The sequence below is a fragment of the Venturia canescens genome, chromosome 7 (assembly GCF_019457755.1).
Source record: "Venturia canescens isolate UGA chromosome 7, ASM1945775v1, whole genome shotgun sequence".
Classification (NCBI taxonomy): Eukaryota; Metazoa; Arthropoda; class Insecta; order Hymenoptera; family Ichneumonidae; genus Venturia; species Venturia canescens.
Window position 1 is genome coordinate 7,931,481 of NC_057427.1, and position 26,125 is coordinate 7,957,605.

General features: G+C 42.0%; 1 protein-coding gene across 1 annotated transcript; it reads left to right on the forward strand.

The window, feature by feature from the left end:
• Positions 1-1,982: 1,982 nt before the first annotated feature.
• Positions 1,983-26,104, forward strand: LOC122413923 (uncharacterized). The gene is made up of 3 exons (XM_043424609.1): positions 1,983-2,331; positions 12,888-12,910; positions 25,880-26,104. Exons 1-3 carry the CDS (start codon positions 2,020-2,022, stop codon positions 26,094-26,096), a joined length of 552 nt encoding a protein of 183 aa, XP_043280544.1. The 5' UTR covers positions 1,983-2,019; the 3' UTR covers positions 26,097-26,104.
• Positions 26,105-26,125: the final 21 nt, after the last annotated feature.

A 26,125-nucleotide genomic window follows, 5' to 3' on the forward strand; every position in this document is an offset into this window, starting at 1 on the left:
GTACATGATCGCTCGTTTGCATACGCGGACGTGCCTTGTTCGCATGGTTTAAGTTAAATCTTCACTCTCATCTCGTTTTATATCAACGGCGAAACGCCCTTCTCTCATTCGTGCGGCTTACAAAGTGGTGTTTCTGCATTTTTCAACAGCCGGTGCTAAAATTTTCCTCACGGCGCTTACCAAGTTTTTTTCTTTTCTCTCTCTCTCTCTCTTTCTCTCTCGTGTTCATTTGAAAAACTATGAAAATTCACGTGTTTCGGAACCCAATTTTTGACAGCTCCCGCTAATAAACTCTCGAGTCATTTTGAGGTTATGAAACAAAAACGAAACGCGATTCACCCATTTTTAACAATATTTATTAGTTTTCTTCCACTTTTCTTATTTATATTTTCAACATACATTTTCCTCTATTTTTAACACTCCATTAGATTTCTTCAACATACATTTTTAATAACATTTCGACGAATCCAAACAACGAAACGATCTCAAAAGTCTCCGTCGAATTTGTACCATTTCCGAGATGGATCCACCACACGCTCAAACTTTTAAGCAACTTTGATCCAAAGCATCTCCGAATGTGCATCGGAACTGAGACCCAGGAAAGTTTTCGTGTAGAGTAAACTCACTTTTTCTGCCTTTATAGCTATACTCTGAGCTACGTAAGCATGTATAATTTGTCGTTGCTCTCAGAGAGAGGGAGAGGGAGAAACTGTTCGAAAATTGAACACGCGCAGTGCATGGTACAGAATAAACGATCGTTCTTCGGAACACCACAAACGAATGTACAGTTGTTAAGCAGCTCTCCCGGTGGAGAGCAACGAGAGTTAACCAGAATTGGTCGCGGATGTTTCTGCCCAATTTTAACGACTCTTTATCCGGATTCAAACTTTCCAGTGTTTTCGGCTTTCCTTCCTTGCCTCATTATCGTTCATTTCGGGTCGATCGAAAAAGCGGAAATAGGAAAAACGTTTGGAAAGTATTTCTGTCGTTGAATCGGACCTCGTTAGTTCCGTTTTTCTTCCGAATTCGTTGTTTTTCATTTTCTATCCCCATTTTCAATACTTCTTATTTGATTTTAATAAAAATTTGTAAAATTTCGTTTTTAAGGTACTTTTTAACACTCGTGGACGAAAAAATTGTCAAAAACAAATTTCACAGTTTTTATTCAAAAGTATTCGACTCGACTTCACATCGCGGATAATCTCGCATTTCCCATTATTCGTTGAGCAATTTTACGTCCAAACGGTCCCTTCACAACTTTCTATTACTTTAAACACCGTCAATTAAAGCTCGTAACATAATCTCCTGATGCAATTTTACTACGCAATTAATGTGATGGCCTGTAATTATTTGAAAAAATCTGGAAATATCGTGCCGTTCAAATCACCAACGACGTTTCAATGATTTTCGAGAACCCGCTCGGCGTCCCGAAAAATCGTCGCACAGCCTCGAGTATTTTTCTCGGAAGCGGTCTCACAAAAAAATCCAATTTTTCTGACACCATCAACCATCGATCATCAAACCAGTATTTCAATAGACTGCACATTTTTGTTGTTGTTGTTGTTGTTTTTTTTTTTTTTAAATTAAATAAAGAAAATAAAAATGAAAAATTTTAAATGTATTTAATTATAATTAGTTATTTAATTATAAGTGTAAAGTGGATTTGTCATACTCACACTCGCCATAATAAAATTGTGATAAAATGATAAAAGCAATGAGAGCTTCGAATAAGCATTTTATCAACAAAAAATAATAAAATTTGTACTAATAATAAAATTATAAAAATTATAAAAATTGTACGACTTGCCCCCATGGGTTCCGGGGGCAAAATAAAAAGAGCAATTGATCAATCAATATTCGTAGCTCATCGTCAGTAAATTCATGTAGTTTCTCCCGTCACACTGTACGTTCGAGAAAAGTGAACCGGGATTTCGGCGCTTTGGATCAGTTCCTCGCCAAGATTCGAGTCGCCCAAAAGTTTTTCTCCAATTTAATTGTTTTTTCGTCAAGCATCTAAATATGCAAAAGATCCCGAGCCCGAGCACCGGAGAAGAAGATGGAGCGTGTGTGCCAAGTCGCGTTATCGTCGTTGCGGAGGATCCCGCGATGGTGGATCTCGGCTGGTGCGCGCGGGTACATCACCTCGAGAATAAACGGGTCGAGAAGGTCGCCCGGGCGGTGGGGGGTCGGAGCGGAGGGGCGGAGAGAGGCGGTGGGGACGTCGGAGCGTTTGTGTCGCGACGCCGACGGCGAATGACAGTCAGTGAGCGGCGAGCTCTCGCGAACGACGGAACGTTTGACGGTCGCCCGATTCGCCGGACTCGAGACCACGTGGGTACCGAAAAATCGTGTTTGCCTTCTTCGAATTAAGGTTTTATGAGTTTCCCGTAGTTTAAACAGAGGTCGCGAGGTGTGCGAGGCTGCTCCAGTCTTAACCAAATTTCTTACGCCCCCGCCTCCTTCGAAAACGATTCATCGGTGGCGCATCGCAATTTTGGAATTAAAAGGGAACCACGTCCACGCCGCGTGCATCTGACAAATTTGCCAGTGAGTCGATCGCGTGATTTAACCCTATGCCAGACCTTTTTACTTCCGTTCCCCTCGCGATTACGACGGATTTCAACGAGCCTCGAATCGCGGATGCGCTCGTGCGTCCCTTTTCCTCTAATTTCCTCGTTTTTTTCGTCGCTGCTGCGATTCCGCCAAAATACTTGGGAGTATTCTTGTTCTCGATGGTCCTCGGGCTGTCTTTGGACGAGGGGCGAGCCTCGTCAGGAATGAAACGAACGGAGATTCGTTTTCGGAATGAAGTTTCTCGAATTCGAGCCGCCGCGTGCGAGGATCCCGCCTCGTTTCTTCCGGATCTCGCTCGAAACGGGAGCTTTCGAAAATCCTTGAACTTTGCGACGTTCCTCGGGCCCCGGGCTCCGATCGAGGCACGAGGAAACATTCGATTCCTTTGGAATGTGAGGAAATGCCGATTTTGACAGGGAAAAACGAGCGAACCGAGCTGCAGAACTAAAATCCTCAACGGCCGCGGTCGTACTCGCGAGAAACGATTGAACGGTCGACTGCGAACGGTACGCAAAGACGATCGCATAATACCGTCTCCGCAGCGCCTTTCTAATGAATGAGAATGTACGGTGATGCGAGAAATCCGCGACATTTGCGCAACCGAGCAGTAAATATCCGTCGTGACATAAACCAAGCGAGCTTAATGTGCGACGTCGTGTGCGAGGCGCCTGGTGAGTGTGTGGCGCGAAAATTTTCACCATTGTTTAGCGAGCGGGGCGTGCGTATGGAAATATCGAAAAAAGGCTCGATCCCCGGTGTTAGCTTTACACTTTTAGTCGAGAAAAGAGAGGCGAGAGGACGCGGAGGGTAACGAAAGAAGGGAATAAGGAACGGGAGAAAACGTCAGTTAAGACTGCGGGCAAAATTGCGCGTAATGATAGCCTGGCGGACGAAGAACGAGAGAATGAGCAGCACGAGTGCAGAAATGTGGCTCGGAGTTGTCGAAATATGTGCCGAAATCTCGGTACAAGTCCCACCGGACCGTGCGCTTACTTTTTTCATAGCAATTCGAGAAACGATATCGCGGTGAAAAATAAGGAAAAGTCGGAAGCTCGATGAAACCAGTGGCGCTTTCATTCGCTACATTTTTTCTCATTACAATGAAAACGTCCAAACGGAAGAGCGAAAACGTTTGAAAAATTTCAATACCAGCGAGTCTCGCCTGACGAAATATAACCTCGCGATTTTTATCCGTTAATCCAGGCAGCCCCGGCCTGAGCGTCTCAAGTCTCTACTCTGTAACAGACGTTCTAGGAAGGATGAGAAATAAAATTATTGCGGCAACAGAACTCCCGAGAAAGGAGGATAAATGCTTGCGCACAGCCAGAGGCACCCTCAGAAGCGTCAAACCTAATTGCGTTACATAAAAGTAGCATTATTATTACTCTTATTATTATTATTGTTGTACGTTGATATTTTCTCGGAAGAAAACTCGGGAGCGGTGCTTCCAAGTCCCCCGTGGAACGTCGCCTCGAATCATTCATCCGCGATAAATAAAAATGAATTGAAAAAACATTCACGAGGAGATAGCAATGAGAAAAATGCTGGCACGGAGCGAGCGGGGCCGATGATCGCGTCTTTTCAACAACTCAAGGCGAGCAGTCCCCTTAGAATATCGAAAAAATTTCGAAACATATTTCGAAAGTACGATATCCAAAGGAAAACTCGAAATATTGGATATTCGTGGAGTTATCGCGTGTTATCAGAGTCACTAAGGCGATTATCTCCGAACCACTTTTTCAAAGCCTCCTCGCGTTGTAGCTCGAGAGTTACGGACCGTTGTGGATTAAATTTTGGGAGGTTACTCTCAGTAATATTAAATTCCAGTAGGTAGCAGGTAAACAGATCACTTTTTGTCATCATTTTTTGGGCAAATCCTTGCCCTTAACGTGTCAGCAAACGAATGAGGCTTATTAAATAATTTTCGGATGAGTAGAAAAAGAGTGAGGACCGGAGGAGTTTTCGATGTCGCGGAAAACGAATAAATGTGAATAAATCATTTTTATTCTTTCAAAACTCGACCGCTGTAATAAACTCATCGTAAAAACGATCCGATTATTTAGTCTCCTCTAAAAAAATTGCCGAAAAACACGTTTTTTTACGCTTCTAAAGGGATGGATTCTAAAGAGAGGAAAATACGAAAAAAGTAATTCCCACTTTTGAATCGACCAACCACTCAACCCAAACCGTTTTTTCCTCTAAACGAAACAGACTTCCCATCCGCGAATCAACAAACCGAGGACAAGCTTACGAAAACATTATTAGATAGGAGCAAATAACTAGCTTATTTTCCGCCGCTTGAACAAGGAAAATTATTTTGACATCCCCGCAGAGAGAAACTTCGGTCTGTCTGCTTGTATGAAAATTCTCATCGATGACACCTGCTCAAACAGACTGCAAAGATAAAATCTTTTTCAATATTCTTCTACCAGTGTCAGCTGCTCCAAAGTTACCGAATTTGACAGTTTTCCTCCGAGTTGCTTGCTCCAAACACGCATTCGTAAGGGGGTCTCTATGAGCAACACGTAAAACGAATATAAATATAGAAAACGCGCGCGCGCGCGCGCGTGTGTGTGCGTGTGTGTGTGTGTGAAGCCGATTTGTCAACAATGATTTGTGAGAGCGGTTGAAACGCTCTCGCGGGGGCTCGAGTCGAGCTGGAACTTCTGGTTCGCGGTGTGGCATGCACACCGAAGTGTACTACTGTCGCGCTCGTCGAATCGTAAACAAAAATGGAAATAAAATCATACATCTGTAAAGGCAATAGACTGGGAAGCGAGCGTGAATTTTGTGCCGGCTAGAAAGAGAGAAAGAAAAGCGTTTGGAAAGGCTGCACTCTCGTTTAATCAAGCGAGGCTGGAGGCGTGAAATTATTCGTTGATTGGCGTGAAATTATTATTGTTATTTTTATATCGAAACCCAAGGGTAAATAAATCTTCAATGAATTGAGTTTCTTTCATTGAAGACGAAGTTTTTTTCATTGCGATATTGTCCGAGGGTTTTGTGAATAAAATGAAGAGCAGTGATGAATTAGCCTCGATTGAGCTTCCTGCTGATCCACCGGCGCAATCGCTTTTCGTACGCGCGCCGAGGAAAAAGAGTTTTTAAAATCGGACTTTACGTTCCTCGACGACATGTTTATTGATTTCATTGTCCGCGGATAAGCACTCGATCCTTTTATTTTTTCACGAGCCAATCCATTCGCTCCACGCTCGTCGATTATTTCATTTCGCGCGAAGCTCCGCGTGCGATGAGCTTTTTTCTACGAACGAAAAACCTGCGTGTCCGGGAGGCACAGCGAACCGACAAAATTCGTGTGACTCTGATAACTCGAGACGAATTTTTTCAAGAGTCAAACGGATCCCGATAAAGTGAAGGAGCCAAGAACTTTTTCACGAATTAACGAATCGAATGATCAGCGAAACTGATCGCTCCTTTGAGCGAACGAACTCACCGCGCCATTCCAAAACTTAAGGTAGTTCATGCACGAAACGAGTTTCTTGAGAAAGTCTCGAAATTTACAGAGCTTAAATGGCCAATCGACCGACACGCGTAACAAATTTTAAAGCACCTTCCTCTTATTCGTTATTTAGATAAACGTCTTTAAGGAGGGTGGATCGCGACGATACAATGTTGCCAGGCTAAACCGTGTTAAAAATATTAAGAATTTCGTAAAATTTGGCAAATGTGTTCTTCAAAAATACCTAATACAATATAAATTTTTTTAGATTTTTCCACCACGCAACTCTCGAGTAATTGAACACTAAAGTTCACGTGTATAATCATAGAGTTTACATATATACAGTTGTACATCTCGTGCATAAGAACTTCGATTTAACGCTCAATTGTTCGATAACCATGTGGTAAAAGAATTTGAAAAAAATTGTAATTGTATACTTGATGCCAAAGAATTTTATTACCAGATTTTATAAAATTCTGATTATTTTGATTTCGTGATCCACCTTCCTTAAATATGAAGAAAAACACGCAGGCTTATGGGGAGTGTGCGTAAAAAATCGGTCATCTTTCCATATAATGAATGAACGCTTCTTACGAAGCTTATGAAAAACGTGCACAGTAGCGATGCAGCGTGTAATGAAAGTTTGGGAAAAAATTCGAGACGATTGTCTTACTAGTAATACAGATGTATTACCTTAAAGATTGAACGAAATTGGTAGAACGAGCACTCGTGACCTCACATTTGCTTATTTAGGAATTTTGTTTGTTCTTGGCTTGGCCCATTTCTGGCCTTTTGTCTTTTTATCAACACTCGATCCATTTCCTGTTGTGTTTTCCCTTTGCGCTCTCTAGTGCGATTTTTTACTTTAAAAAGTACAGTATTTTCGTCAGGGACGAATGAAATTTGGGGTTGAGTCGGAATGGCTTGTAATTTCATTCGCCAAAAGCTAAGTTGTAAAAACGTATTTACAATTTCGAATTAATAGCTTTGACACGAATTTAAAGTGAATGTCTTTAATTGAAGTAAAAATGGATCGAATTTAGACACCTGCGAAATACGATCCTTCGTGGGCATCATGTACCTTAATTCTTACGACTTGAGTCCATTGATCGCCGGCTTATGAATAATGGAAACTCTCAATCAATCGAATGATCAAATTTCGATAAGACACTTTGGCGATCGCGCTCGGTATCGTTAACGCTCGAGAGCAGGATCGCGCGCAACCCGGAGTGAAGACGTGACGCTCAAGTTTCCGACGTTGGAGTCCAACGAAATGATTGAAAAAAACTCTCCAATAATTCCAGTAATTCTCCTATTTTGGTCCCTGCCAAATTTGCGATTCGTAGTTTATTTTCAAGCTGCACCAACCATTCGTGAAATAAAAAATCGCTGAATTAAAAACGTTTTTTTCGTTCATTTCGTTGGACTCCAAAGTTGGAAACTTCAGCGTCGTGTGAAGACCCCTCGTTTACGGATCTACGAATAAAAACGTAGCGAAAGAGATAACACTAAAAAATTCATAATAATCAGATGAAAATCTCGAGCCCCGATTCTCACGCAAGAGTTCATCACTCGCGCATTGGCTTTCTCTCAGCGAGTTTAAACTTTTTACGGATTGAAGGAAAGCCTTCGGAATAAAAGAGAGAGAGAGAGAGAGAGGGAGAGAAAAAACTGTCGCGACGAAGCCTTGATACCGATGCAAATATATGGCAAAGCGTTGCGTACGCGTTGATAAGAGAAAAAACAAGCAAAAAAATGAGCACACGTTCGTGACATTTTTACACTCGTCAGATATTCTAATCCCATTCAGCATCGTGTCCGATACGCTTGAACAATTGAGGAAGTAATTATTTCGATATGCGATAGAGTAACGTCAAACTGTTTACGTTGTGATACAAAGCAAGTGCACAAAAAAGGGAGTGCGGGGAGGGATGAAATAAAATATTGATGAAAATACGGGAAATAAATTGCTCCGATTTTCCTTGTTTTTTTTTTTTTTCTCGTCTTTTTCTGTGCTCCCGACGGACCGCGTCCGCAAGGAAAAATATTATCGTTTATTCGCTCCCCTCCTTCCTTCCTCTTCCCAACATTTATTGGGAACTCAATATTTTCTTTTCTTTTCCCAAACGAAAATTGCGCTCTCGTTATTCTCTTTGTTTGAGGAGCAAAAAATTGTCGAGTTTTCAATAAATAACGAATGCCATTTCTCCGCGTTTCTCCTCGTCCTTTCACCAATCGCGTTTTCACCAACCTCTCCGTCTGCGCTTCCAACATTTTTTTTCTTTCCTCAACTTCTCGTCACTTTTCACCCATTCGCGAAATGGCCCAAGAATATTGTCCCCAATGCCCCTACTTTCTGAGGCACTCGAACGGGCGATTTCCGATCGCCTGAATTTTATGGGGCTCCGCGCTCCCTTGACAGTGCCCGCGTTCCTGGTGGCATCTCTGCGAACGTGGATCAAGAGTTGGGAAAGAAGCGCAAGTTTTCAGTAAAAGTGGGGAGACGATAGCATTTTTTCTTTACGAACGACGGAGCAGAATTTGAAAATTTGTTTTTCTCTCAAAAAACGCATTTCCGAAACGCACGATTGAATTTTTTGATAAGAATCTTCCAACTTTATATATATAAACGGAACAAACGAAAACGAGAAAAGGTTTTCCCACTTAATTTATCAACCATTTATATAATTCGCATACGCTTTTCACATTTTATTCGAAAGTCATACTCCCGATGTATCTCGCAACATTTTGCATTAGCCCCGAGATTAATACGCGAGGTGACGCGATTTAGATGCACACGTCCCCTCATTTTTATTACTCAGCATCAGTCTCCCTCTCTCCTCTCGTCTACAAGTGGCTTCGAGTTATACTGACGCAAACAGTGTAGACGCACGAAATTGCAAAAATAGATTTGCGTTTATATGCTTGCATGAGTTTGTATCAATGCACGAGTCACGTATGCACAAATACGTGGGGCATTCTATGCCAATTTACAGAACCTTCGGCCCGCGAAACAACATTTCGATGCAAATGACGTTTTTTCATCCTCCCCACCTCTTTGATCTCGCTTTAAGGTAGTTCATACACGGTACTATATTCTTAAGGAAGTCTTGAAATTGACTGATTGTCAGAGCTTAAATGGATACTCGACTGACAAGCACATCCAATTTTAAAGGGTTCGTCTTATTGGTTTTTGAGATAAACGCGTCTTCAAGTATGAAGAAAAATACACAGGGACATAGGGACTGTGCGTAAAAATCGCCCATCTTGATAAACGTACACAATAACAATAAAGTATGTAACGAAGGTCTGGGGGAAAAACGATTGTCTTACTAGTAATAAAGATATACTACCTTAAAGATTGAACGAAATTGAATGAGCACTCGTGTAACCTCGCATTTGCTTATTTAGGAATTTTGTTTCTTCTTGGCTTGACCCATTCCTGTCACAGCCTTCTGTCTTTTTTTCAATACATTTTTCTTGATCTTTGTGTTTTTCCTTCGCGCTCTCCAAAGCGATTTTTCGCATAAAAAACTACAGTATTTTCGCCAGGGACGAATGAAATTTTGCGTTCAGTCAGTGAAGGATCGCCGTTTAATAAACGGCTTGTAATTTCATTCGCCAAAAGATAAGTTGAAAAAATGTATTTACGATCTTGAATTAATAACTCTGGCATTAATTTAAAGTGATAATATCTTGAATTAGGAAGTAAAAGTCGACGCCATTGAGATACCCATAAAATACGATCCTTCGGGCACGGTCGACCTTAATTCTCATCTATTTTGTTTTTCATCAAAATTTTCGAGATTTTTAAAAAAGAAGGAAAAAAAATATGCGGAATAAAAGTGAGAGAAATTAATGAAAATCATCGGTCGAAAGGATGATCATTCATTTCCAAATATTTTTAACCAAACACATAATTTTTGAAACGATCTTAACCTTCCAAACTCGCACAAATGTGAATTGAGTCTTCATAATTCCAACTCGAGAGTTTTTGAGGTGAAAATTAAATCTAAAGTGCACTCATGAGTACTTGATTTTGGTATGGATTTTCCTGGCCAGTCACACGGTAATACAGTCAACTTTCGATCTTAAACTGGTGAGAAAATATGGTTTCGTTATTGTAACTGGGCAGGAAATTCTACCCCGAAATCGTCCACTCGTGTCTGCGTTTCGATTCCGTTTTCACACCTTGGAAACGTGTGTTGAGATGATGGAATTCTAACGATGATTTAATACGATTATGACGAACGTGAATTTCTAAAGACAGTGAATTCATGAGAACCGTGCGATACTGAATCTCGAAGCGGCGAAGAAAACGCGCATTAAAGCGATTTTGTTTTTGCTGCGGTATGGATTCGTGGTCATATCCTGTGCTCGGATTACCCGCATGTGGTTAATTGACGTCAGTTGGCAACGCCACCGAACAGTCCATTGCACGCCGCAACGAAATAGCTCGTGAGCCGTCATCCCTTGTCAATCGCACGAGAGATTTGACCCTCGCGTTCATCGCTGAAGCTTTCGAAATAATTAAATGTCGCATCGAGCAACGAAAATTTTCAAAAATCTAACATTTTTCTGTCAATCACGCGGGGAAGAACAAAAGCCAGTGTATCGGGGCGAGCACGAGGCAGGAATTCGGCCAAATATTTCGGCACGAAAAACGAAATCCTGTGAAAGAATAACGTAAATAAAAAGAATTCGTTACGGCTGTTATTCGAATATGCCAGCGTCAAAAGCTCCGCTGCGTCTCGATGAATAATCCGCTGGTTTCGAGAGCCATTGAAACTGCCACGAGAAAATTCATGATCGATTTCCGTTCATGAATTATTCGTCATTAAATCCGAGACAAAGGTTTCGAGAATTCATCGTTCGCGTAGTTTCGAAAAACATTGACGTCCTTCCGGGTTGCTCTCTGTTTCGGCGATAAATAAATCGAAGAATCATGGAGAGGACATTTGTGAGAGAAAACATGATTTGCAATATTTTTTGCTGCCGCAGCAAACTGCGCTGCGTGGCCTCCGACCGCGCAGGCGTGAGGCTGAGCCTCTTGAATTTCATAAGTAATGCTAATTCTTTCGGATGTTTTGCTATCTACGCGCGTTTATGCGTATCGGGCACACGTTGTTGGTCAAGGTCCGAGCGAAGGAGCAGCTTCGCTCGGACTCATCTTCCAGGCTGTAACGAAACTCCGATAACTTGGCCTCTCTTTTATGACGAATTTGACCGTCGCTAAATTCACAATCGGCTTTTTTCGGGCTGGCAAAATTTCTGCACTTTGTCCTCTCGAGTTTCGGGAATTTCGAGCGACTGCGTTTGGTGTTCGCTATTCGACGTGTTTTCCTCGCTTTTTCAAGCCCTCTCACAGGCGATCGGTTTCGTTCGGTTAACAAAGTTACAAGATTTTTCCAATTAACGCTAACGAACGTTGAGATTTTAATGAACTCGATAAGGCTCATTTTATCGGAGTGATAACTCGATCGCGGTAAGCATTTCGTTCGACGACACGTCGTCGCCTGCTCCGCTGGGTAAAAGAAATATTTCGTATTGTTTCAGCTCGAATGCAAGAACACGTGACGAGCTTCGCGATTTCGTAACGTGCTTGCGCTCATTGCGAGGAAGAATAATTAATTCGGTTTCGTACCGTTGAGGATGAGCGTTGAATTTTGTTTTTTTTCCGAATCCAGTCGTGATTTACGATTATTTTAACAAGGAGCGACGCTTCCTTGCGAGGAAAGAAAGTAACCGAGAAAACTGCGAGATAACTTCCCTCTCGCAATTCGTTCGTGCGACGAACCAAGAATTTCTCATCGAGCGATCTTCGTCGATCAAGACATTTGCAATAAAAAAAATATAATAAATGGTTAACGCGAGTCAAAACGGGAATATAAAATCTCGCAGACGAAAATCTCAGTCTCGTAGCCGCGATTAAAAAAATAAATCCATTCAAGTCAATTATCCAACAGCGTTGAAACCTTGTAAATCCCTCCGGGGATTCGCCGTGCTTTCTATTATTCCAAACAATTTATCTTTGACTGACGCGATTTCTACGAGCTTATCGACAAAAGCGACGGTTTCGTGATAACAACACTTTTTTCCTTCGGCACAATAATACGTGATCTCGAGCACACTAATAGAACGTGTTTGACTGGGTCACATAGATAAGATAGTGGGAGAGGACTCTCGAGCACCGATTAAATCGAGCTCGGTCCAGTGAAATGTAATCGGGCACAGCTCTCTCTCTCTCTCTCTCTCTCTCTCTCTCTCTCTCGTGCAGTCTCGGAGAGTTCAGAGTTTTTCACGACCTCTCGTTTGCTCCGCGATATATCACTTTAGAGTGGGTCTTGAAAAATTCTCACTTCTCTGAAAAGTCGGCTCCGAAGCGTCCGATGTTGACTTTGAGCAAACTTTCTTGTCCTATCAGCGCAGTACGAATCCTCCGAGCGGGTTCGAGCGTTGAAGAAAATTTCGATCCTTTCCAGGCGACCAACAATTTCACTTCCTTCCATCCGTTCGAGCATTTTTTTCGTCATATATTCGCCTACTTTTCCGATCAGTCTTCTCGACACTTTTTGAGAAACTTTTGAGCGCGCCGCCTGATACGAGCCGCGAGGGGGAATATATTTGGAGAAAAGAGCGCGAACGCTCGTCAGACTTTTTGCTCCGACTCGATACGTCGCAGACATTTCAATATCGTTGCAACTCCTCGTGCATGCCTGCGAAGCTGGGATCGCGCAAAGAAGTTTTCATTTTAAGTAACCTTTAATATCGTTATTTCAATATCCGTCGGCCCCCTCTTCCCATCTCTCTCCGTTTTCATCCACCTAATTTTCTCATTTTTGTCTCATTGCAGATTCCTTCGCGATCTCACGCACGGTACAGGATGGAACCTTCGTCTCCTAACTAACCAGAGTGTGGAATTAACAGAAGCTCATTGCCAAAAATAAACAAAAATAGCCGCAAAAAAAGCAACAGCAGCGTATTAACGATTTTCATTATCTAACGCCAAAAACAACAAGAAAAAATATAAATATTTGGGAGAAAAGGAATATGTAAGTAGTACGCGTGTCCGAGAATGGATAAAAGAGCAACGAGAACGACGATGGAGGAGGGTGGGGGCAACCGGTCCTCGTCGTTCCGATCGCCTGCCGTAAAAAGTGAGTGCACGACATCAATATTCAAATTTTGACAAAAAAATACGATTATTCCACCTGCCAAATCCGCGGTCTTTGCAGCTCTTCCTCCGACCTCTTTTTCCTGTCCTCACCAAAAATCCTTAAATTCGAAAGAAAACTGAAAGCCAAAGTGTTTTCGAGTTTTATCGATCCGAGTGAAGCGAGAAACGTTAAAATTAAAACTCCAAAATCGTCATTACTTTGCACTCCTCCGAAGAAAGTCAAAATACTTGAAACGAGAGAGACGATCTTCAGCTTCGAATTTTCATTTGCATTATTTCCATCGAGTCGATCATCGCGATCGAATTCTCTCAATATTTCCGTGCTCGTTTCGATATTTTTATCTTCTTTTTTGCCTCGTCAATCGATTACACTGTTCGACGATTAACATTTTTTTTGCTACGTAAACTTTTTACCTGCCGTTACATTAGTGAGGGAAAGTCTTTCCAGTCTGATTGAGCTCGACAAATATTGAATGCGGCGTTGAAACACGCGCCAGTGAAGTGTCGAGATATTTAACGATTCGTTGGACCAGATTCCAATAACAATAACGCGCAGATTTGCACGAGCATTTTAACAACTCGACAGAAAATCCAGCGCATTTCATCTCGTAAATAAATGACTTTTCCAATGCTCGAAATACTTGACGTAAAATTATGTTTTATTATCCTAGAAATTATACGCGTGCGCGCTCCAAAAGCCACGTATACAGAGTAACGAGCAAATCTCATTTTCCTCGTTACAACAACGCAATAAAAAACGTATCTTTTTCATTTATGCTTATTCTCATTCAATTAGAGTATGCACTGACGTCATATTGGGAAAGTACGGTTATTGAGGTTGGATATCCGCACGCGTATCTCGCCAAGCATGTCTCGTGCCTGAGTCGCGAAACGTTTACAACGTTTGCGATAAATTTTGTGATAGAAAAAAATCCGATGCTCATTTAGCCCGAGAAAATGGAACGCTTTTGTCTCGAATTTGCGACGCCGACGTGATACGAGAAATTATAAAATTCTTCTCTATACTAGTTGTTCATTCCTTTTGAGAACCAAGAGCAGAAGTAATCGGACTGAAAAAAATAATTTCTCTAGTAAAATCGTTTCAATTGATATTCCGGATGCGAATGTTCGTAAAAACGATGGAAAAATTCACTCTAAATATTCTTCAAGTACAATGTCTAAAGAATATTCTCAGCTATGGATATTTCAACCCACCGCCCGGAGCACGCGGTCGTCTCATGCTCGAACCTTCAAACGCGCGATTATCTCGGAATCGATTTTTTTGAAAAATACCTTTGCGCCGGACACGATTACTAAAAGCTATTGATCCGATCCATAGAAAATTACCGCTCATTTATTACAACAATAGCCGGGGCCTGGACGAAGGATTTCGTATTTTGTTGGAAAAGACAAAAATTGTAACAAAAAACCGAAAATTTAGTACCTCAAAAACGAATGTTTTTGTTAAGACTGTCGCCACTTATTTTTAAATCAAAATTTTTACAAATCCTTCGTCCAGGCCCAAGCTATTAGTAAGCTAATAAATAAGTGGTACAAATTCTATATGAATCCGAATAATAATTTTTTAGTTATGTCCACCGCAGCTGCGATGCTCAAAAAAAGGTGCTACAGAAATACAGCTGGGGTTGCGCCATTTTGATGAATTTTTTGACGGAAAAAATTGTACGAGTGCACGAACATCTGCACTAATTAATGCTCGTTCGCAATTTTTCAATAAACATTTATTTTCTTGCCGAAAACGATATCAAGAAGAACCACGTTTTTTCGCCCCCTCCAAGTGCATATAAGCCCTTAATCGACATCACTCAAATGATTTTTCTGCAACGTCTTTCCAAACGTTAAACTCGAAAAATCGAGTTGAGGCGATACGAAAAACTAGCGAATAGCTATACGGGTTCCCATCGATTTTTTCAATCGACGTTGTTTCTCCCGTGCTTCACCGTCACAACGATGGAAAATGATAGTTTTCGTGAAAAGAGTGATTCGATTAATCGAACTGGATGCGGGATTGGGAACGACGATTTTCAGTGTCGCGTGTTCCATGTTGACTCATCAGGAAATTCTCTTCCGTTTGCATAATCCTTACGCTTATCGAAACACTGTGTCGTCGATTGCATTGATCGCGCGGCTGACTATAAAATCATATGCGCGTAGGCACAATGATATAAGAGAAAACGACGACGGGGCGGGAGATGAAGGGACGTGGCTATGACTATGCATCACGATTGCAGCTTCATCGCGCGCGCGTTCGTCATACAGTCACTATACAATTGACCGAGAACGCGAACTTTATACGCGAATCGAGTATACGTTGACGTATCTCTACACAAGACAAGGTCTTTTATTAATAATCTTCGCTCGATTCTCGCAAGCGCACAAAGTCCATCGCGGGGAAACGCAATTTCTCTGCGCGTTTGCCTATTTTTTAGGCGACGATTTTGAAGTTTTCTTACTTTTCCCGGTGGCCCGAGTCGAAGAGTTCGAATAGAAAAAAATGTGTTTTCTTCTCAATTTGATCGCGTCGCGATTTGACCTATCGACAATTTTTTAATTCCCTATTTTTCTGCAGTTTATACAGATGCAAGTAATAATCGCGTGGCTCGTCGATCATCATCGCGGAACGGTTGAGAGCCAGCGAAGAAAACACGTTTCTCGCGTCAGTTTGTGTAGTCGAGACGCGGGAGGGTTTTAGTGGTCTGCGATCGCGCGAGGATTGCATCATCGAAATGTCGCACGTGCCATATACGAAAGGAAACTCGCGAGTTTGCTTTTTTTAATCTCGTTAAAATCTCGAGGTTTTTGCTTCTCAACTTGAAAGAGAACGAGCGGGCTCGCGCGCGCGCGCGCGCGCGGGAGAGAGCGCGCGCCTCGGTCGCCAACTCGAAACTCCGGAAAAGCCTGCTGTAAACCTCGACAAATGTGTGTGCGCACATTTTTTTCGGTCCGAAGCTATCGGACGTGGATTATTGGCTTTTGCGCTCGAGAAAGTCGTCCCGGGCGCCTGGGATTTCGTTGTTCCGTGACGGGCTCGTGCCACCTGATGGAAAGACTCTTCGCAAATTACTCATCGGTAAAAAGCACGGCGGTTGGAGCTGTCACCGATGTAACCATTTCTTTAGTACTCAATCGGTGAAAATCAGGCTTATTTTTACAAAGATGATATTTATCTTGAGATTTCTGCTCAAAGCTTCATGCTTTCGGCCTTTCTCTTTGCCTTATCAGGCTCGCGCGATCTTTCTAGCTCTTTTGCATTTTTTCTATATTTCGAGGACGAAAGTTCGGAAGCTTCGGTAAGCAAATATCGGTCGAGTTTTAATGGCTCTTGGGAAAAAACGATTTTGTTTCTTGATAATACACATTTTTATGATGAAGAATTGAGACTCTTGTAGAGATTCTTTGAAAGAGTGAAATCGATGTTTTTTTCCTCGGAGCTTCAACGGAAATCGTTACACCAAAAAAACGTAATTTTCCCAAAATTTCAGATTTTTGAGACATTTTTTAGACGGTGCTCCAACCACTTTTCCACATTTTCCTGTTTCTTCTCAAAAATCGCGAAGGAAACATTTTTTTTGTCCTCATAGCACAAAGTGCTCCATGGAATCATAAATCTAGTGAATTTTGTTATACTCAAAAAAATTTGAAGGCTACCTCGCGCACAATTCATTTCTTTTTTTCTCTATATTTAGCTATAAATGGTGAGATCAAAAAACGTGTGGCTATACAAATGACAATAATTTTTGTCGTTCTTCCAAAAGAAGTGCTTTGCAAAAACATAGTTTTTCAAAATTACATTTTATAACAAATATTTTTGCGTTTTCTCAAGCGATTGATTTCAACATTCCTGTATTTTTCATGCAGACTTTTATTTTCATGCACGAAAACTTGCTAGGGCATCGTACAAAAATGACAACGTGCCGAATAAAGCTTCGTTATCCCGAGTTCAAATGTTTTACTTCAAAGTCCGATATTTCACCGCAGAAGACGTTAAAGTTTGGGAGTTTTCTAGTTTCCTCGTGCGTTATAAAAATAAGTAAAATATTTTGGCCGAATTCTGTCATAAAAGAATGAAGACTAATGAATAAAAAATCGCAAATATTTTTCATCAAACATTCAAAATCGGTCTCGTAATATTTGCGAATATAAAAAAACAAAAAACAAATCAACAAGATCGAAATTGTACGAAGTTGCCATCCTGTAATGAATTATGCGAGGTAGGCTTAAAATTTTTTTGAAAGTCCCTAAATTTTGTAAGATTCTTTCTGCTATGAGAACAAAAAAACATTGTTGCTTCCCGATTTTTAAGGGAAGCAGGAAAAGTGGCTCGAGCACCGTCTAAAGTTATTTTCAACAATCCGTAATCTTGGGAAAATTACTTTTTTGATGTGCTAACGATTTCCGTTGGAGCTCCGAGAAAAAAAAAATGTCGATTTTTTTGCATCGTCCTACCCGCGACACCGTAGAGTTAGTGATTCCGCAGGCCGATGAGAGACACCGAACGAAAGATTGTTCGAGATGAAAAGAGAATACGCGATTCGTAGGTTTCTTTGATTCGGCGACAAAGGTAGTGGCATTTTTATATCGGTGTGTTTTGCTCGCGAGCTGGAAGGAGAGAAACCTCGCGGGTTGTCTCTCGTTTCTCGAGGGATTAAGGGGACAGATTCAAACAGAGATTTTCTCTCTTCACGAGCGCACAACACTCTACCGGATTAATATCTTTCTGTGGTTTTCTCGTGGCTCGGGAGCTCCATATTATTTATGAGGTGTGAGTTAGCGGTCGTTTTTTTCCCTCTTTTTTTCGTCCTTCGCCCACTCGTCGGGTACATTACTGTACGAAATGTTTTCCTCTTATCACGGCGAGGCGACGCGCAGTGAAAAGCTGCAAAGCATTTTCCACATTATGAGGCGCCCACGACGAAAATACTCGGACGAATTCGAGCGTGAAATTCTAATGCGGGCGAGAGAGAATTTACGCTTTTTTCTTCATCCTGATTCCGTCAATAAGATTCCTGATATCCAGCAGGTTGGTCCGCACTCTGTACTCGCAGCTCGCAGATATAAATTCGCAAATGAGCGCACGAAACCCATGAAAATTCTTGTCCTCGATGATAAAAACTGACGGAACTAGTTTCGTGGAAAAACGTGGGACTCGGTTTCCGTTGAAACTCCAACGAAAGGCATCGGTTGCAATGATTTTAATGATTTCAGTACGACAATCTATTGGTTTGTGCGAAAAAATAGAGTCGGTAAGGTTTTTTGCTGGGCGCAATATTGAGAGCGAACCGGCGAATTCTGGCGGAACAAAGTTTATGTATTTAAGAGGAGACGTTTGGGTGAAAATTAGTGGGATATGCATCGTGCATAAATATGTATTGTCGGAATTTATAGAGGAAAGTTGTTCGTCGGTGGGCGTTGGAGTAGAAGCAGCAATCCAACCGTCTTAAGTGTCTCGGTTTCGAGGCGTGTGGAAGGCTAATTTACGCGATAGCATTAATTAACTGATGCAATTAAGGCTCTCTTTCTCTCTCCCTTCCCTTCTGCTTCGCTCTCGCTCGGCAGCGGTGGCGATATGATTCGAGCTTGCATACGAGCTCTCCTTACGCGAGGGACTTCGAAATTCGAACTGGAGACACCGGCAAGCTGCTCTCACGTATATGTCTATGGCGTCTTACCAGGGACGCGTAATTTTCCGCTTTGTTAACGATTTCTCCATCGAAACGAAGCCCCTTCGATTCATCACAAATTTCCCAGGCAGCATGTTCACATTAGGCTCTCATAAATGGCTTTGGTGGTGGTGGTGGCCGTGTCACGAAGACAAAAGACCTTGATTGAAGCATCGATCAAAAGATTCCTCAAAAAGCAAGTATAGTGGCTTACGAAATTGTTTGATTTGGAGAATAAAAAAAATCATTTTTTCGAGGCTTTTCTCAACCGGTGACACATTTTCGACTACGATATTCGAACACATGTTTTTTAATCGAATCCGAACAGACGAAATAAAATGAGCCCCGTTTAAGGGGTTATACACACTTGTGGTGGGCGGAAAAATCGAAAATTCCTTTTATTAAATATTCTTCAAGTACAATGTCTGAAGTGTATTCTCGCGGAATTTGGCAAAGACACGGTTTTTGCGACGGACACGATTACTAAAAGACTATTAATCCGATCCATGCCAAATTTATACCACTTATTCATCACGCAATAACAGCCGGAGCCTGGACGAAGGATTTCGTATTTTGTTGGAAAAGACAAAAATTGTAACAAAAAACCGAAAATTTAGCACCTCAAAAACGAATGTTTTTGTTAAAACTGTCGCCCTTTTTTTTGAATCAAAATTTTTACAAATCCTTCGTCCAGGCCCAAGCTATTATTGTAATAAATAAGTGGTACAAATTCGGTACGGATCGGATTAATAGTTTTTAGGTTATGTCCACCGCAACTGATGCCGAAAAAAAGGTGCTACAGGAATACAGCTGAAAAAATTGTACGAGTGCACGAACATCTGCACTAATGAATCTCGTTCGCAGCTTTTCAATAAACATTTATATTTCCTTCTCGAAAATAAAATCAAGAGAATCACGTTTTTTCGCCTGTTGCAAGTGTACGTAAGGCCTTAAATCGTTCTCAAGAAACAGTTAAAATCATAAATGCATAAATTCACGTGCCGTTAATTTTCGAGGAAACGAACTCAATTCACGGTGCTTCCCAGGCATAAATACACATCGTTGACTCATCAATGATGAACACCGCGTCGTTCCTCCCTCCGTCTGCGCCACTAATTCGCAATTTACGAGAGAGACACACGCCAATTTAAATTCGTATTAAAATAAACGTGTGCACAGACTCTCGTAATAGGATATAACGAGAGAGAGAGAGAGAGAGAGAAAGAAAAAAAAGAAAATGAAGACGAGAAGACTGAGAATAAGACGTTGAAGTTGACAGTGGTGGGAATATCGCGTGCACTGCTTTTGTCTGTGTGTAAAACACACGATCATTCATTCACCTCGTACACGCGCGGCACACGAGGTAAAACTCACGTTACGTGAGGTCGTTATTAGCTCGAGGAACGTTTTCCAGTGGCCTCTTTATTAACTATGAAAAAAACGCTTTGAAGCAGCGCCCTCTGAGAATTTTTCTCTCGCGTTGCAGTCTTTTTATATTTTATTGGAATCGAAAATTATTCGTCAGCCAGGATCCGTTCTGCTCCGTATGAATCAACGGAGGCGATTAATAACAACCTCATTTTCACTTGTTTGGCACAATTTTGCATTGGGACTGTTGCCACGACTCGTTTTCTTTGTACAGACTTTCGTGTCGATGTGCTCAATTACGGGGAGGGGCGCGATTGAGAAAAATGGTTGCGTTCGAGGGTCACGGAATCGGCGACAGTTGATCTCCGGGATTGAAAACATTTTTTTCTCTTTCTTTGCTCGTTTAGCACACGAGCCTTGGGAACGTAGCCTCGAGCGATTTTCCAGGAGTCCAGGGAGCGTCGCAAGCGATCCGCACGAGCGTCAACTCTTGCTCCTTTCGTGTCCCAGCCGCGAACGCGCGCTTTTTAAACGTACGCAAATTTGCGTAAAACGTGAACGCGCCGTTGGGGTCAAAGAGGCGTAAGTTTTCTCGTCAAAGCCACCGATCAACCGGGACAAAGTGGCGCTCCTCATATTTCCCGGGTTAAAGATTTAATCGCGGAAGAAATCCAGCGTGGCACCTTCGACGGCTCGCCCGCGATAGCTCCCCGAATACTCTGCGGACTGGATTTACATTCGCATCAGGCACTCGCGAGCAAGGACGCTCCTATTTTGCATTATTTTATCATTTATTTCGTCACGACTCACGCGCGCGTTCCAGAGCTTCGTTCCAGAACTCGCGGAGATGCCACAGATGATGCGGGCAGACGAGCGCGGGATTATTAAACGAAAAGACACGAGGCTTTGCTCAACTCTCAACACTGCGGAAAACGCTTTGGAAATCCGCCGCGCCGCCTGTTTCCTCAGAACATCGAGGCAGCGGAAACCAGACGGAGAAACACTTTTAATTAACAAAGATTAAAAGTGACAGAGCAGGGGGACAGAAAAGAAGGGCGAAAAAAATACGCCACGAAGCAGCAATAACGCCACTTTCTCTCCTCTCTCGTGATGGAATCGTGAGACCCTCGTCGTCGCGTGTCTCATCGATCTCTGCGTCCTTTCATCTTTTACGCTGCACACCTACGCCTCGCAGTGCGTCAGCTAACCGTGAGAGACCGAGCGATTTTTGCACAAGGCGCTACGTTTATTCGTCTCATTACACGCAGTTCACTACAGCTCGCTGAGTTTTTTCGTGTCGGCTGATCCGAAGGGTCAGGATATTTGAAGCACCGGCACTGTCGTGCGGCTTCGATTTTTCCTCAATTTTTGCAATTCCTCATTCGGCTTCAACCCACGGAAACTCGCTTTTGCTCACGAGTTTCTTTCGCGCAGATGGGTTTCTGTACCCACACAAAGATAATAAATCGACGTGAGAGTCTCTGACACGCCTCATTATCCTCTTTGGCACCTTCACCGTTGTCTCGAGATTTCCCGCTATTGCAGCGACGTGTATTACTTAATCCTTAATTGGGCCTTGTGTGGAGTAAGTAAACGTACAACGTCCCGTACGCACGCAACGTCTTTGACGCGCTCTGCCTGAAGTGATTTCCCATCCAGCCCTCGCGAGGGCTCGTTTACTCGTTATTTTCGTATTACATACGTTCGTTGATAAGAGTTTAAAGCCTGAGAATGCGCGGTGGAGAAATCTCGCGTTAATTTTCGAAGGATCTTTCGGGAGTCATTTTACGGTTGAAAGATTCATTGAGGGAGGATTCGGACCGAGGGATTCCTCGAGGAGGGAATTTCCGCGTGGGAAATTTATTTTTCGGGCGATTTCGCCTCTGATAAAAGTGTGCCAAAGCTCCGAGGGCACGGGAGAAAAAAAAACGGGGAAAACGCATTCGACTTTTTTTCTTTTGAATGCCACATTGTGGCGCGGCTCAGAGCACCGCGGTCGGGCTCAGCGGCGATCAAACTCGCGGAGAGACTCTCGTCCAAACGACGAGGTAAATGTTGAGCGTGTCGCGCGCCTGCCTAGGAATCCTGGCAACGATCCCTCTCAGCGTTTCAGTTCTTAAAATAAGTTCCGTTGGCGAAACCAGGGGCAGAGATTTGTGCCACTACTACAAACTTTGTATACGCATCGCGCTATAAAACTAGAGACGCTCGTCATCGAACAAGTGTCTCGCCCGCTCCTCCCCGCTCTTTTCCATTAAAATATTGATAAAAAAAACAGCTTTTCAAGGCGTCCATCCAACCTTCAGGTTTCTTGGCTTATTCACCCGTGTTGCGACATTTTTTTCCGCCACTTCGTCGAGATCTTTCGAGGCTCGAATAACATTTTATTTTCTATTTAAACATTTTTTTCTATTTTTTCATTTTTCTTTCCTCTCTACGCGACAAATTTTCTTCTAAGCTACTTCTCGCTTTATTCGCGCTGCCGAATCGATAGGATGAGTCGTTAAACGTAATTGCATCGAGCTCGAATGCTTATCTACTAATTGGAGTGTGTACCGTAAATTGCTTTTCTTAGAATCGAAACGGAGCAAACTATTTTTCCCTCCCGCGGTACACACGTTGGATCCCGAGCTGGAGTTTGGGGTAAATGATTTTAACAATTTTCTTCCAAATGCTCGCTCCTCCTCGAAAGCTTCGATCAATTTTTTACGATGAAAATTCTTCTGTTTTCTCACTTTCCCGAATTAGAATTTATTCGATTGGTATATTTTTTTTTTTTTTATAATATAAAAAATACATTTTATACGTTTCCCGTTTTATTGGAGCGTGTTACGAGATAAAAGCATGATGCGGAGGCTTCATAAAGTTTGCTACTCCATTTTTATTACCGGAAAGTACTTTATCCCGTTGCTTTTGTCTGGAGGTAACCTTCGAATGATGAAATAAGAGGAAAGAAAAAAGACCGCAGGGAGAAAAATGCTGGACTTTTGTCGACCTGAGCTAGGAAAATGGAGTTTCTATTAAAAAAAAAAACTTGTTTCCCATAAATTCTAATTGAGTTAGAGATTTTTCATTTGCTGCAAATTTCTGAGTGCATCTCCAATGAAATATTGAAGAATTTCGTGAAAGTTTATCAGCATTTTTGATGCGAGACCGAAAAATCTCATCCGTCAGGCTCATCACGTTGAGTGCCTGTGTCGCCCCGAAGGGAAAACCGCGCAGAACCCGAATCCAGCGACTGGTATCTGGATCGAATTTTTAGGAGATTAAAAAGCCGACTATAAAAGGGTAGACAAAACGTTAATGAATTTTGAAACCATCAAATTATTAGCCCATAAAACGCGCGTGTACGAAGAGCATTGCTCCAAATAGCTTGTCCAAAATCGCTCGAATTTTCTCCTTTTCTTGCAGACTCTCGAGTCTTGAATTAAGAATCGGTGGCTCTCGGGTTCGCAGTAATATTGCATTGAGTGCATCGATTGAAAATGAATTTTTTATTTTCCCAAAAAACTCGGACGTATATGGCAAAAAAGCGGTTTCACCGGGCTCTGCATGGTTCCCGAAGTATCAGCCGGGATCGTTGTACGCATTCGGCGGGCTCTTTAATTGATTAAAAGTTCTTTCACGTGTAGAGGAGCAGTAAAAATCACTTAAAATCCGGAAATAAAATCACGTTAATACGCAACGAACGCGAGAGTTGGAAAGAAACCGAGAAATTCGATTAACTCGATGCTTCTTTTCGCGATCGGACAGCGAGTGCGAACTAAGAATGTTTCGATTGCCTCTCGAGACGGCACGCTTGTTTTTTTTTTTTTTTTTTTTTTTTTCATACGGGATCGCAACAGTTTCAATCGAGCCAATTTTCACAAGTAAAAAAGCAAAGTTTCGAGACGAATCTCGCGAAGAAAATTGGTCACGATTCTCCGATAGCGATGGACCATAGAATCGGCCGCACGAGCGAGTTTTTTTTTCCCAAGAGAATAAACACATTCAGCGGATCGTGATCGCTCGGGCTCGCATGTTTGTTCGGTGTTTTTTTTTTTTTTTACTTTTTATTTACATCCGCGATTGATAGCCTCGGTGACGTAAGTGCTGAGACGGATTTATCGATATACGCAACAAAAGGCTGCGTGCGCGCTGCGCTAAACTGCACGAGAATCTCTTAAAAATGGAAGCATAAAAGTACATTTTGCACGGGAGAAAAAAACCTTGGGATTTTTTGCTTCTTCATCTCGTTCAGCGTCGTTCGCAGTATCGACAAAGCCATTTGGATGCTTCGTCTTTCCCGGCTGTGGTTTTTCGTCGCATCAGCTGCGCGGGACGATAGTTCGATAACTGTAATGGTCCGAGCACTTTTCTCGGCGTATCGCAAAACTCCACAATTATATCGTACCCGCGAACGAGACACATGCACGTGCACAAATCTATTTTCACTGCATATCGCGCACACCTCTCAGATTCGCATGAACATTCGTTACCAAAGTCATTTGCATCGCCTCGAATTTCTGTATTTGGAAGTATCGCGCTGCGTCATCGAGCCGGGGAAAAGTAATCTGATATTCGATCTGTGGAAAAGCATTTATTTGCAGAAACGACGCAGTGATTCTGTTCTCAGAGAAATTATGGAAAATTGATATATTTCAGCAGGTGAGCGTTGAATCGATCGGCAATTGCGACTATTTTTCGATAAAATCGACTTTCTGTCGACGGAGAGACTTTTGTACGAAAAGTTACTGTTTTTATAGCAACGTCGGACCATATCAAGAGACGCGGTAGCGGCTCGACGCCAAGTATTAAAAAAAAACGAAAGTGTAAAATCGATATTACAATAATGAATAATCGATGCAGAGTGTGTCAAATGATGCAAAAGTTTGGAGAGGAACCATCTTCGAAAATCGACACGTAGCAAATTTCTGTTAAAACCATAGTAAATAGTGAAATGATTTGACGAAAATTTAGGGGGTAACGTAACAATCGTTTCTCTGCTATACGAAAAATTGAATAGTTTCGTATTTTCCTTTTCATAGCACTGAATTTAGCTCAACAACATTGCAAAATTCATGCGCGCACCGAGTGTATGAAGTATTGTGGGTATATAGACACGAAAATTAACGAGTGGTGCATAGTAAAATTTTAAGCAGTCGCTCCGTTTAAAATCTTGTCAAAAAAGATCTCCTAAAAAAATAAGTAAATCTTTGTCGAAAAGATTGAAACAAAAATTTGAGACATTTCGCCAGTTTGTCCAGTCGAATTCACCAATTTTAAATGATTCACGAAAGGCGCGAGTGACATTCGGATATCGGCACGCATCGCTCGACGTAAGAATGTCTTTTGTCTGTCCTACGCAGTAAAATTTGAGAAAACCGCTCTCGGCATCAGAATTACTGTGTACTTTGGTGAAATGTAATAGAATAACGTTATACCAGCGCTTCTAAAGAACATAGCAAACATTTCTATGCATTTATCTCAAATACTAATATAAAAGTTTCTCCCTGTGCGAAGCTCGTATCACCGTTTTTTCCTCTGCTAACGATAATTTCTTGAATGATTGAAAAACGTGTGTAAAAAATTAGCCAGTAGGTCAGTTAATCGAACGAGATTGTTTTGGATGTGTTTCAGGCTGCGGAGCGAAGGAATCGAGCGTCGGGAGGCAACTATTATTATAACAGGGCAGAGGGGAGGCAAGCGTGTTTGCGTGTGGGTGGTGCGAGTTGAATGTGTATATTGTAGCGTCGCGGATCCGAGTGCTGTGATAAACAAGACTGAGAAGAGTTTTTTTGGCGGTGTTGTAAGAGAAAAATCTGAAAAAGCGGGAAAAAACATTCCAAATAAATAAAATTTGAGGAATTCTGGAGGAGGAGAGAT